Genomic DNA, 13,421 nt, shown 5'->3' on the forward strand with positions numbered 1-13,421 from the left:
TGGCTAGCTGCCTGTTCAACCCACAACTCAGTCTGCCCATCAGGATAGTCTAACCACAAACTGCATTAGGATATGCATGACTCTCAAGCTAAAGAAGTACAAGATGAGGGTTTGGGTTGTTATTTTTCACTTTTATTCCAATGAATCCTGTAACTGTACACAGCCTAATGAATTCCCCCATCAGCTCTCCCTTGCTGGTGGGTGTACTTAGATTTTAGAGGTGCCCTGGGGTCACACCATCAGATAAGCCGTGGTGCCACTTGCCCACACGAGACTGAATGAGAAGAGAACAGACATCTTTTTGGTACAAAACATTTTAATAACGTATCTTTGGATAAATGCAATTGTCTTCTTCCCTAATTTCCTAGATCAGGCACTTGAAAATGAGAAATATCAGGAATGGACAACCCGGTCCATTAAAATTCATTGGATTTGCTTTCCTAAGAAAATACAAACAGTGTGGGAGAAAATGGCATTTAGTGTTTGCCAGCGGAGTTAGTAAGACTGATAATGACTAAAATATCTTTAATGTGCTAGAGCTTGATTCACAGATGCAAAAGTTAGAGAAATTTCATTTGTTGTAAATTAGCTTTTTCTTATATTCTGTATTTATGATTAAGTACAATAGTTTCTTTAGTTTGAAATGGTTTGATTAATATCACCCTTTTTGGGAAAAACTTTGATAGTCTCTGGCCTGGCCTAGGTACCTCACCTGTTCATTTGAATATTAGTTATGGCTTCAAGAGCTGACGGATAGTTTGGTTCTACAAGGAACCACTTTAGGTTCTTATCTAAAGCTAGTAGGGCGAATATAACCTACGTGGGTCAAATTCAATTTAAAAATCTTACTTGTTCTAGTCAAAAGGCAGTCAAAGGCAACTTGGTCTATAGCCTGGGAGGTGTGGGCCAGATCTCACGCTGTCACACCATCAGCATGAACAGACATGGCACTGGGAGGGCTGCAGTGCCTGGACAGCAGGGCTGCAGAGCCTGCCCCATGAGGCCGGGCTTTCTGTGGAGTCCTGCTTCAGAGCAGCTTCCCACAGTGCCCGCCACTGCTCCGTGTCTCTGTAAAGATGTTATTTGACGCAGCAGCAGCCCCGGGGGGGGGGGGGGGGGGGAGATAAGGCGTGGTGAGTGGGAACCACTCCCGTCTCCTGTGACAGCAAAGGTTGGCGACATCGCCTAGAAGCCTGAGCAAGGCTACTTTCTACAAGTAAAAACCCCAGCTATCTCACAGTCATTCCTTCAACCGCAAAACTAAACTACCCTGAAAAAGAATACATTTTGAAATCCTTTGCCAGATCTATAAAAAGAAAAAAAAAGATTTCAACAATTTAAAAAAATCCTTTAAAAACATTGTATCAACAACCTTCTTATTAAGAAATAAGAAACACTTGGTTTAAGACACTTGGTGACTTCCTTATATCATGCATCAGGGATGGATACACACTGACATTTTACTACTGAAATCTACTTGGTAACAATGGTAGAAAGAGTTCTGTCAACAAGGTAATTGTTCTGGAAAGAAGAGTTACAGCTTTTTCCAAAATGTCAAAAGAATAAGGATGTAAACATACATTACTTGAAATAGTAATACAACAATATTAATTCAGTTAAATAAATAAAAGTGGCAACAACTTTATGGCAATTTTTAAACACAAAAATGTAGCTCAACGATATCTTAAAATATATAACTGCTCCAAACAGAAGCGGTCATACTTAGCACAAACCAAGAGCATGAAGCAGAGTGCTGGGAGACGAAGCAGCTCCACGCCTGACCTTGTTCATCTATGAACAGAAATGCCGATGGGTCTTCTGGTCCGAAACAGTCGCCAAGAAGGGAGAGGCAGCTGCACTAAACACCAGGCGTAAGGCTGTCTTTTGTCAGTTTTCTTTTTTCTTCAAGTGTGCGCTTAAATATTTTCTTTAGGGTGTTGTAAACTATTGGTCCATTTTCAGAATCAAAATTAACCTGGTGACAAAGAAAATTTACATTCAGGACACTGTAACAAAGAATTTTAACCAGTCTATTTTTGGAGAAAAGAAATGGGATGGGGGAAAAATAACACTTATTAGCAAAATCATATATAAAAAATTTTAAATTAATGAACTTTTTAAAATCCTCACCTGAAGATATTTTTCCACTGATTTTTAGAGAGTGGAAGAGAGAAGGAAAGACAGAAAAAAATGTTGAGTTGAGAGAAACACATTGATTAGTTGCCTCCTGTATGTGCCCTGACCCAGGGCCCGGGCCAGGGAGGAGCCTGAAACCCAGACAGGTGGCCTTGACTGAAATTGAACCCGGGACCTTTCAGTCCGTAGGCCACACCCTATCCACCAAGCCAAACTGGTCAGGGAAAAATTATACATAAATTTAAAAACATATAAAATATGCTAGGCCAGTGTGTCTCAGTGGTTGAATGGCGACCTATGAACCAGGAGGTCACAGCTCAATTCCCGGTCAGGGCACATGCCCAGGTTGAGGCCTTGATCCCCAATGTGGGGAGTGCAGGAGGTAGCTGATCAATAATTCTCTCTCATCATTGATGTTTCTATCTCTCTCTCCCTCTCCCTTCCTGTCTGAAATCAATAAAAATATATTTTAGAAAAGTATACACAATACATTTCACACATTCATTTTAATTACAAATTAGAATTGCCAATTACATCAATGACAAAATGATCAATGAAAACCCAAGACTTAAATCTAGTGCCTGTATATATAGTCTACTTAGACACTGTGAGGAAGCTGAGTGTGCAGTGTGTTTTGGAGCCAGAACCTGGTCAGTGACATATATAAGTGCAAGGACTCCTCATGAAAACAATGTGCACTAGCTACGTGTTGCACAGGGGTTGACCTGAACAGGAGCCTGGCCTCCCACCTGCCAGCCATGCAGCCTCGGGTCATCCCTGACCTCTCTGTAAGAGGGAGGCCGCAATGCCCATCTCCTTAGGTTTCCGTGAATACTAAATATGAGAGCCTGACATGTAGCAGTTTCCTTGGTGGGAAGGCACCATGTACACATGCAAACTGTCTGCCCAAGTTCCCTGTACTGCAGGGTTAGGAGTGATGCAGGATGGAGAACAAGAGCAATGACCATGCTTCCCCACCTCCTCCCAAAGAAACATGTGACTCCTGTGACAGGATCAGACCCCTTGGCCAGGGCCCCCTCCTCCTGCACCTGGAGGGAGGGAGGGCTATCTCCTTGTGAAGGGCTGGGAAGTGTCTGGGGTTTCCCTCTGCTCACATGCTAACATCTGCTGGCCTGGGGACACTGGAAGGAGACACTAGACGGCTGGGCCAGAGACTAACAACATTGTAACTTGAACAACATAATCACAAGTGGGTTCCTTTGCTCCAGGTCACAAGGGGGCGACGTGGAGGGCACAGGTGGATGCGCCGCACAAGCAGGGCATTTGCATCGTAGTCGAGGATCCCAAGTTGGGGCTGCAGCAAGCCTACTGAGCTCTGCGTGAAGGGAGACATGGCCTTTTCTACATGGGAAGCCCAGGACAGACTGCTCCTGTGGTTGTGCACAGGGGAGACCCAAGGACTCTCCTAACATTTTTATAGACAGATTTGGACAACTGGTATAGTTAACTCTTCACTAGTATCCCCCTAAAAGGCCAAAAGAAGTTGTAAAGAAATTTGGAGAGACCAATATTAAGTATTATTTTCAGTTAAGTCAAACACTTATTTTTATCTTAACCATTCATTATATTGTCTATCATATTTGCAGAAACTTACTAACATTAATAACAATCTGCACTGTTTACTTTGGTAAACACCAAGCCACAACCTTCCCCACACAGCAAGTAGCTTCTTGGTCTATAAAGGCCTATGAAAATGTAATAAAAAATAGATGTAGAGGATCATGTGATTGGGGTTTGAGCTGCTGACTCTGGGAACCTAGTGCCATGAAGCTACAGATGGGGAACAAGAAAGCCTGCTGGAATAATATCACTTTAGAAATAGCACAGGCGGAGGGGACTGGTGAATGGTACAGATAATGACTGGTATCAACACTAGTGTTTACTGCAGACACCATCATTGAAAAGCTGGGTTCTTTGCTTAATGACATTTTCGTATTATAAGTGAGAAGTACCAAAAAATTAACTGAATGGGCAAGGGAAACCTTTTCACTTGGCAGGCCCCAGACTCTTTTCAGCCAGAAGGATGTGCAGAGAAAGGAAACGTTTTTTTACTCTCTGCTTAGGATTTGCCAACTAGGACATACTACCGAATCATCAATGCTGGACACTGAATTCTCACTAGATGATTTCTTGTTCAGACCCAAGGTAGAACTGGCTCAACAACAAGATTCTCTGACTCCTACTGGCACATCATTTAAAATACTTTCTCAATACCCAACTGTTTCTCTTTATAAAAGCTCTTTGTTTCAATGTTCTCCTACAACCCCCCCCCCCCGCCCACAGGTCAGCTTTTTCTAATATCACTGTTAGAAAATGGGTAATTTTAGCTAAAAGTCTGCAACTATTTTCAAGAAATGTCAAACACATTTCCCTGCAGAGGAGCCATAGCGAGCAGTTTTATTTTAGAGGAGGCAGCTGACCTCTGAATTCTAACTTGCAAAGATCATGCTGCTGTGTCTGAAGGAGGGAGAGCACCACCCACCTTGGTGAAAGCTTGGATGGCGTGGGCCAGGACAGCTTCCTCCACATCCACGGGAACCGGCTGCAGGCTCACCAGGCAGTGCAATACACAGAGGATAGTCTGGTGCTGGCCCTGTTTTGTTTTTTTTCAGAAATTGAAATCAAACAAGTTTTTTTGAAAAATGCCTCAAGAAATAAACTGAAAGCAAGTGGAGAGCAAGGAACTGGCATGTGACCAAGTGCTTTTAACCCCCCCCACCACACTCTCTACCAAGGGCTCTGCCAGTGTTTACTGTCATGTGTCTGAATGCTTTTAGGAGCTGCTTAGTTATTACATGAAGCACAATTTCAAATGAAATGTTTTCCTTGAAGTGAACTGAAGGGATGATCCACTCGGTTTCCGGACACAATGGCATCAGTTGGGCTGTGTATGCTGACATGTCACGGCAACCAGGGACCTGCTCGCCCTGCTGCCTGCAGACCCTGTGGAGGACGGAGGGGTGTCAAGAGAGACGGGCAGCCCCCGGGAAGCATGGGAACTTTAGGAGGTCTCTGACAGAACCTCCGGACTTGATTCCTGAGGCCGTGCACTTAAGAGAAACGAAGAAGCCTCGCCCTGCCCAGTGAGCTCCAGTGCACACGGCCCTCAGAGCCACTGGCTGCACCTGGACATCTGCTCAGACACAGAAACACCCAGGCACACAAGATCACGACAGTGACGCTGACAGAAGTAAGCCCCTGAAATGATGCCAACACCTACCCGTGGGCATGGAGTGAGTGACGATGGAAGCACACGATGTGCCAGAACAGTGAGCTTGAGTCCTGCTCCCACACAGGCTGCGGGCCTGGGGCAGTATGTCACTTTCCCTTTTCAGTAAAACGGATCCTCTACCTTTCAGGGCCAAAGGGGTGAACAAAGGTGAACACAGAATCTACATCTCAGCAAGGGCCTGGCCTGCCACCACCCAAAAGGGTAACTACCTCTCTCAACCACTCTCCAGCCTCATCTCTGTAATTTCGCTGCTGAGAAACCAGCAGAAGAGGACTCCCAATACAGGAGACATCTCATCTTAAAGCTGTGCGTCACACCACTGTGTGTTTGCCTGTCTGCGTTCACCAGCAGTAGTGCAGATGTGGAAACGAGACACATGGCAGCACAATAGGTAATGCAAGGCTGATTATGAGATAGCAGTTTCCTAAAAAAAAAACAAAGCCTATTTTTAAATAAAAATGTAATATTTCTCTATGGTTAAAAATATTAAATTGTAAAAAGGATCTACAATGACAAGTCAGTCTCCTTCCCTCCCTCCCTAGATCTATTGTCTTCTAGAACATTCCCTAAGGCATTCACCATTGCTATCTATTGGGGGGTCTTGTTTTCCTTCTATAGTCTTCTACCTTTTATACAAGGACTACATACATATATATGTGACACACTTCCCTTTCACAGAAAATACAAATGAGTGCATATTCCAACCTACCTCACGGCTCTTCACATTATACACTTATTCTATCTAATAAAAGAGCAATATGCAAATTAACCATCACTCCCCTATACACAAACCACACCCACTACCAATCAGGAGCGAGTATGCAAATTAACCCAACCAAGATGGCGGTGGCCATGGAGAAAGGAGGTTTTTTGTTTCCCCGGCAATGGAGGAAGCCAAGCTTTCCACGTACCCTGGCCGCCCCAGGCCTCCACTCAAGAATACAAAGTTTTTGACTGAAACTGGTTTGGCTCAGTGGATAGAGCTACGGCCTGCGGACTGAAGGGTCCCAGGTTCGATTCCAGTCAAGGGCATGTACCTTGGTTGCGGGCACATCCCCAGTGGGGGGTGTGCAAGAGGCAGCTGATCGATGTTTCTAACTATCTCTCTCCCTTCCTCTCTGTAAAAAAAAAAGAAAAAAAAAAAGAAAAAGAAAAATCAATATATTAAACAAATAAATATTAAGATGATCAATTTAAACCCAAATATATCAATAATACATTGAGTATGAATAGATCAAAATACATAATTAAAAGAAATGGTTGTCAGACTGTCAGATTAAATATAAACCACTCAATCCTATAAAAAAGATTCATTATAAATAAATGAGATTGAGACTAAAAGGATGGTAAAATTGTATATGCCATGCAAAAACTAACAAAAAGAAAGCTGGTATATCTTCACTACTATAACACAAAGCAGACTTTACGACAAGAAGCATTACTAAACAGACATAAAGATGGACATTTTATGATGATAAAAGTAGGTCTAAAAAGAAAATATAATAATTCTAAATTTGTAAGAATCTAAGAACATGATCTCAAAATATATCAAGCAAAAAAAACAACCACCACAAAAAACAAAAAAAAAAACCTGGCAAAATAAAAGAAATAGGAAAATCCACATCATGGAGACTTTAACACATCCTTCTCAGTAACCATAGAAAAAGCAAATACGCCATCAATAAGGATATAGATTCTAACACGATTAACAAATGACCTAATGGACATTGTGCCCAGCTGGTGTCAAACACACATTCTTTTCAAGCACCACAGAATGTGTTTATCAAATTGTCCAAAGTCTGAGACAAAAATCTACTTTCAAATTCAAATTTCAGAAAATTTAATTAATATAGGTTATTTCCTGACTAACCACAGTGGAATTAAGCTGATAATTAATACCAAAAAGATAATTAGCCAACATCCTTCTAAATAGTTCATAGGTTAAAGAAGTTAATGAAAGTGAGAAATCTCTGAAATGAATGACAATAATTTTTTTAAATACTATATATCCATTTTTACAGATGAATAACTACCACCACACTTACAAGAGCTTTTATGGCTTTAAATGTGCATATTAGAAAAATGAGAAAGGCTCAAAATTAATTATCAGAACTGATCTTAAGAAATTAGAAAGGGCCGGGACCGGTTTGGCTCAATGGATAGAGCGTCGGCTTGGGGACTGAAGGGTTCCAGGTTCGATTCCGGTCAAGGGCATGTACCTTGGTTGCGGGCACATCCCCAGTAGGGGGTGTGCAAGAGGCAGCTGATCGATGACTCTCTCATCGATGTTTCTGACTATCTCTCTCCCTTCCTCTCTGTACAAAATCAATAAAATATATTAAAAAAAAAAAAGAAATTAGAAAGGGACATTAAATTAAAAGCAAAGGAAGGTGAGGAAAGGAAAACATAAAGATCAGAAATTAATTTAATGAAAAGCAACCAGATGAGAGAATCCTTGACAGGCTTAATGAAATTAATAAGCCCCCCACCAAGACCAAGAAAAAAGGCAAAAACAGGAATAAAAAAGGACATCAACTGCAGTGCCTACAGACATTAAAATACAATAAGTGGATATTAACAACTTTATGCTGATATAATTGAAATGATAAATCAATTGAACTAATTCATAGAAAAACATAACTTAGCAAAAGTATTAGAGTGTCAGTAGTCCTATATCCTTAGAGAAATTGAATATAGCCTGATATTTTTTCATGCAGTAATTTATTATAAGCATTTCCTTATGTCATTAAATATACTTGTCCAGTGATAGAGGACATTTATTAGTTACGACTGGGGTTTCATAAACTTTACTAATTCTTAACAACATGACATTTGGTTAATTATATAACCTCTTAAGGCCACAATTTTGTTAAAAATACTAACCTCACAGATGGAATATCACATTTACTTAGTACAATGTTTAAAAGAATACAAAGTTTTCATCATAGAAGATAAATAAATCCCAACAAAAATTGTGGCAGCCACGAAGCTGGAAAGAGCAGAAGGCTTGAGTTTCCCCTGGTGATGAAAGAACCCAAGCTTCTCCAGCCCTGGCCTGTCTTGGCCTCCTCTCGAGGCTACAAAGTTTCAATTATAGAAGATAAATCCCAGATACCAGGGCCTATGCTTGGGTCTCCGGGGACATGATCAGCCTGCAAACTACCACAGACCCCTTTCCCAGGCCTCCCCACATCCTAAGGGAACCCCCACCCTGATCCAGGACACCCTTCAGGGCAAACTAGCTGCCCTCCCCTCCCCCCAATGCACCAGGCCTCTATCCTAATAAAATAGTAATATGCAAATTGACCACCACTTCAACACAAAAGATGGTTGCCCCCATGTGGGCAAAGATCCTGCCCCCATGTGGACACAAGATGGCCACCACAAGATAGCCAGCAGGGGAAAGCCGTTAGGAGGGACCAAGCCTGTAAGGGAGGGAAGTCAGGGATGACCAGGCCAGCAGAGGAGGGAAGTTGGGGGCAACCAGGCCTGCAGGGAAGGGCAGCTGGGCGGGGGGGTAGGGGAAAGGGGGAACAAGACCTGCAGGGGAGAGCAGTTGGGGGGGACCAGGCCTGCAGGGGAGGACAGTTAGGGGCAAACAGGCTGGCAGGGGAGTGGTTAGGGGATGATCAGGCTGGCACGCAGAAGTGCTTAGGAGCAATCAGGAAGGCAGGCAGGCAAGCAGTTGGGAGCCAGCAGTCCTGGATTGTGAGAGGGATGTCCAAATTCCTGTTTAGGCCTGATTCTGGTGGTAGGATGGGGCCTAAACGGGCATTTGGACATCCCTCAAGGGTTCCCAGATTGGAGAGAGTGCAGACTGGGCTGAGGGACACACCTCCGTGCACGAATTCCGTGTACTGGGCCGCTAGTGGTAAATAAGTGGAGATGAATACTTGAAAGTGAAAATGGTTGATTATAACATATTCCCACAGTGTTAGAGTATTACCTGTCCATCAAGTTAACATTTATGAAAATGTTACAATAAACATGGAAATATACCAGTTATAATTTTGAGCAAAAATGAAGCATAAAGTCGTATATGAAATGATTTTTACCAAGTTAACATATGCGGTAATAAGTCTGAAAGACGTGAAAATGTTTAAAGTGGTTCTCTTGGGATTATGGGCATTTATTTTTATATCTTCTAAATGTTAATACTGGGTATTACTAGGAAAAACTTAAACATAGAAACTTAAATTAGACCCAGATATGGGGTTCCATGTTAATTTCCTTTATATATATATATATATATATATATATATATATATATATATATATAAAGGAAATTAACATGGAACTTTAATATGTGAACTTATGTAATCAACTAGAGGCCTGGTGCACAAAATTCGTGCACTGGGTTGGGGGGTGGTGTCCCTCAGCCAGACTGCCCCCTCTCACAGTCTGGGAGCCCTCAGGGGATGTCCTACTGGCAGCTTAAGCCCACTCCCTGCGGGGAGGGGGCCTAAGCTGCAGTCTAGCCTCCCTCTGTAGGAGGCGACCGGGCTGATCACCCCGCTGCTGCTGCCACTGCTGGCAGTCCCTTCACCATGAAAAAATGACAACTTTTGTCAGGCATTTTCAAGATGCCTCTTTCATAGGATGACATTTCTTTCTTTTTTTATCCTCACCTGAGGATATTTTTCCATTGATTTTTAGAAAGCATGGGAGAGGGAAAGACAGAGAGAAACATCAATGTGAGAAGGACACTTTGATTGGTTGCCTCCTGCATGAGCACTGACCTGGGCCTTGGCCAGGGAGGAGCCTGCAACCTATGTACATGCTCTTGATCAGAACCAAACCCAGACCCTGTGATCTGCAGGCTGAGGCTCTATCCACTGAGCAAAACTGGCTAGGGCAGGATATGACATTTCTTAGCTCTTCCAGCAGCAGACCTTCATTTTTTCCTCCAGGAGTGAGGTAGAAAAACCCTAGATCTCCTTCTTGATTTATTACCCAAGTTACCAAGACCACTGCGAGTGTTGTACCAGGAGTTTAACCAATGAGCAGTCAGAAAAGGTGTTTCCTCTGCAGCTCAGGTGCGGAGGCGGGCCCTGTCTCCGCTCTGGGACTGTTCAGGCCACCGCGGCACCTGTGGCTCGCTTCACCTCTCACAGTCCCCTCCTGCCCGCCTGTGTACGCAGCCTCCTCCTGAGTGGTTGCGACATTATGGCATCCTGGACGATTTACCTATTATCTCTTTATATATATAGATTGCATCACCTGGTCCAGCAGCTACTTTACCTTCTCTAACAGAAACAGTGCATCTGCAGCATCCGCACATCTGCCAGCCAACATGCTCACATCCTCTTGCGTTATCACAGGCTCCTTCAGCTGCTCCACCCACGACCACATCAAACTGCACAGGATGAAAGGATCCCTCTCATGACATATCCTTTCCCAAGCTCCGTCTCGGGAATTTAGCTCTTTCTAAAAAGAAAGGAAGATAAAAAGAGGGAGAGGAGAGATAAGGAAGAGGGAAGAGAGAAGGGAGAAGAAGCAGGCACCATTTGACATCTGATGAACCTCAAGCTATCCAGAAGAAAGTCTCTGGAGAAAGATTGGGACCCCTCCAAGACCACTTCCAGGAGGCGCATTGGGTTGATACCGACTCTCTCTAAGCCTCAGTTTCCCTCTATGAACTGCATCCCTGCCCCACAGGTGTTGAGCAGACTAAGGTCTGCTAAAGCTCCTAGTGCAGAGAACGGCGTAGTTAACCTAAGCTTTCCACTTCACGCAGAAACTGCAGGAACAAGTCAGGAACAAGCCTTTTCAGGGTCTTGTCAAACAAATGAGAAATATTTGCTGCAATGAAGTAGAATGGTAGATTAAAAGTTATAAATAAGAGGATATTTGCAAATTAACCTGGGACAAGGAAAAGCTTCTGACTGAAACTAAATTGTATCCCCCAAAAGTTGATAAATGTACTTCTTTCAAATTCTTTTTTAGAATCCTATGTAGAATTTAACAAACAATAAGCACTGTACCCTGAAATTTGATAGGGTGTAAACAACTAGGAAGTCTTGCTAGTACTCCACAAGCCTGCAGGTAATTTAGGCAGGTGATTTTAAAACTTTGCCTCACAGAGAACAGGGGAAAAGTGAGATAAGAATTTTAATTTCTGACAGAACATTTATGTTTTAGTAAATGAAATATGGTTGCAATAATAGTAATCATAGTAATTGCTGCCATTCATTCATTCACCCGTTCTATAATTATAGAACACTTTCCTTATGATAGGAACTCTGATACATGACTTACCTGATTCTACAGCAACCCAATTCCCTCTACTGACAAATGTACTGGGGCTCAGGAAAGATAAAATAACTAGCCCAGGAGCCCAAATCGAGAAAGGGGCAAAATAGGCATTCCCACTAGGGCTGCTCCACCCAGTCTGTGATGTTTCTTCATGCCATCAGGGTTCTCTGGCATAAATAAGTCAACTTGAGCAAACAGGCTGGGCAGAAACAACAAACTCAAAGACCCTCTTGTTAAATGACTGTTACATCAATATGTTTTCTGAAATCTTCAGTGGAATTATGAAAGACATGAGAATGATGAAAAATATTAAACACATGAGCTGTAGCCTGGCTCTAGGGCATGCAGACCATGTGACTGCAAGCATGACATGTGACCCTTGGGACCCATAGTTTCCCCATCTGTGATACTTAATTCATAAGGACTATAATAGATTAACAAAGAACCTGTGAATAATATCATCTGCCTCAAAGAATTATTGTGAAAATCACGAGATAAAAGACATGAAAGGGCCTAGTATAGGGACAAGGCGGCATTATGCCATTTACTATAAATCATGTTCATGTTCATTTTATTTTATTTAAAATATATTTTATTGATTTTTTACGAGAGGAAGAAAGAGGGATAGAGTTAGAAACATCAATGAGAGAGAATCTTCGACGAGCTACCTCTTGCACACCCCCTACTGGAGATGTGCCCACAACCAAGGTACATGCACTTGACCGGAATAGAACCCAGGACCTTTCAGTCTGCAGGCCGACACTCTATCCATTGAGCCAAACCGGTTTCGGCTCATGTTCATTTTATTAAAAAAAATTTTTTTTTCTTTCATTATAGCTGATGTACAATATTGTATTAGTGTCACGTGTACAGCCCAGATTAGACCTTTGTATAACTTACAAAGTGATTGCCTGATAAATCTAGTACCCATCATACACCATACAGTATTGATTATACTACCTATGCTGTACTTTACATCCCTGTGACTACTTGTAACTACCAATTTTTACTTCTTATTCCCCTCACCTTTCCCACCCAGTCCCCCAAGTCCTCTACCCTCTGGCAAGCATCAATATTCACTGTATTAGTGAATCTCTTTCTGTTCTGCCTGCTCTCCTTTTCTGATTTCACATACAAGTGAAATCATCTGACATTTGCCTTTCTCGGTCTGGTTTATTTCACTCAGCACAACACCCTCTAGGTCCACCCATACTGTTGCAGATGGTAAGAATTCACTCTTTTTTATGACTTAGTCATATTCCATTGTATGTATGCACCACTTCTTTACCTATTTATCTGTTGGACACTTACATTGCTCCCATATTTTAGCTATTGTAAATGCTGTTGCAATGAACCTACGGATGTCTATGTCTTCTTGATTTAGTGCTTTGTGTTATTATGGATAAATATCCAGAAGTGTAATTGCTGGGTTTTTCCTTATCTCTTGTTATAGCCTCTGTTTAAAGTCTATTTTGTCTGGTGTAAGTTTTGCTATCCAAACTTTTTTTTCCTTCATTGCCATTTTCATGAACTATCTTTTCCACCCCTTTACATTCAGTCTGTGTCTTTCTTTTTATTTGAAGTGAGTCTCCTGTGGACAGCATATGTATGGGTCTTGTTTTGTTATCCTTTCAGGCACCTGATGTCTTTTGATTAAAGCATTTAAACCATTTACATTTGAAGTAGTGGATAGATATATATCTATTGCCATTTTATTATTCATATTTTTTATCTCCCCCCCACTTCTTCTTAAAGAAGACCCTTTAACATTTCTTAT

At 42.1% G+C, this 13,421-nt stretch overlaps 1 protein-coding gene across 3 annotated transcripts in view; it reads right to left on the reverse strand.

Moving 5' to 3' along the window:
* Positions 1–296: 296 nt before the first annotated feature.
* The window catches only part of PTPDC1 (protein tyrosine phosphatase domain containing 1), a 68,077-nt gene continuing 54,952 nt past the window's right edge, over positions 297–13,421 (reverse strand). For 2 of the 3 annotated variants that reach the window (XM_084898965.1, XM_084898964.1), the window contains exons 8-10: positions 10,631–10,816; positions 4,640–4,750; positions 297–1,975 (exon numbers count right to left, since the gene is read on the reverse strand). In XM_084898965.1, coding sequence (XP_084755091.1) covers positions 1,859–1,975; positions 4,640–4,750; positions 10,631–10,816 — 414 coding nt within the window. In that variant the 3' untranslated portion in view covers positions 297–1,858. The remainder of the gene's footprint in view (positions 1,976–4,639; positions 4,751–10,630; positions 10,817–13,421) is intronic. The other variant, XM_084898966.1, reaches the window with a different exon arrangement.

Source organism: Pipistrellus hanaki (assembly GCF_964339955.1).
Source record: "Pipistrellus hanaki genome assembly, chromosome: 11".
NCBI lineage: Eukaryota > Metazoa > Chordata > Mammalia > Chiroptera > Vespertilionidae > Pipistrellus > Pipistrellus hanaki.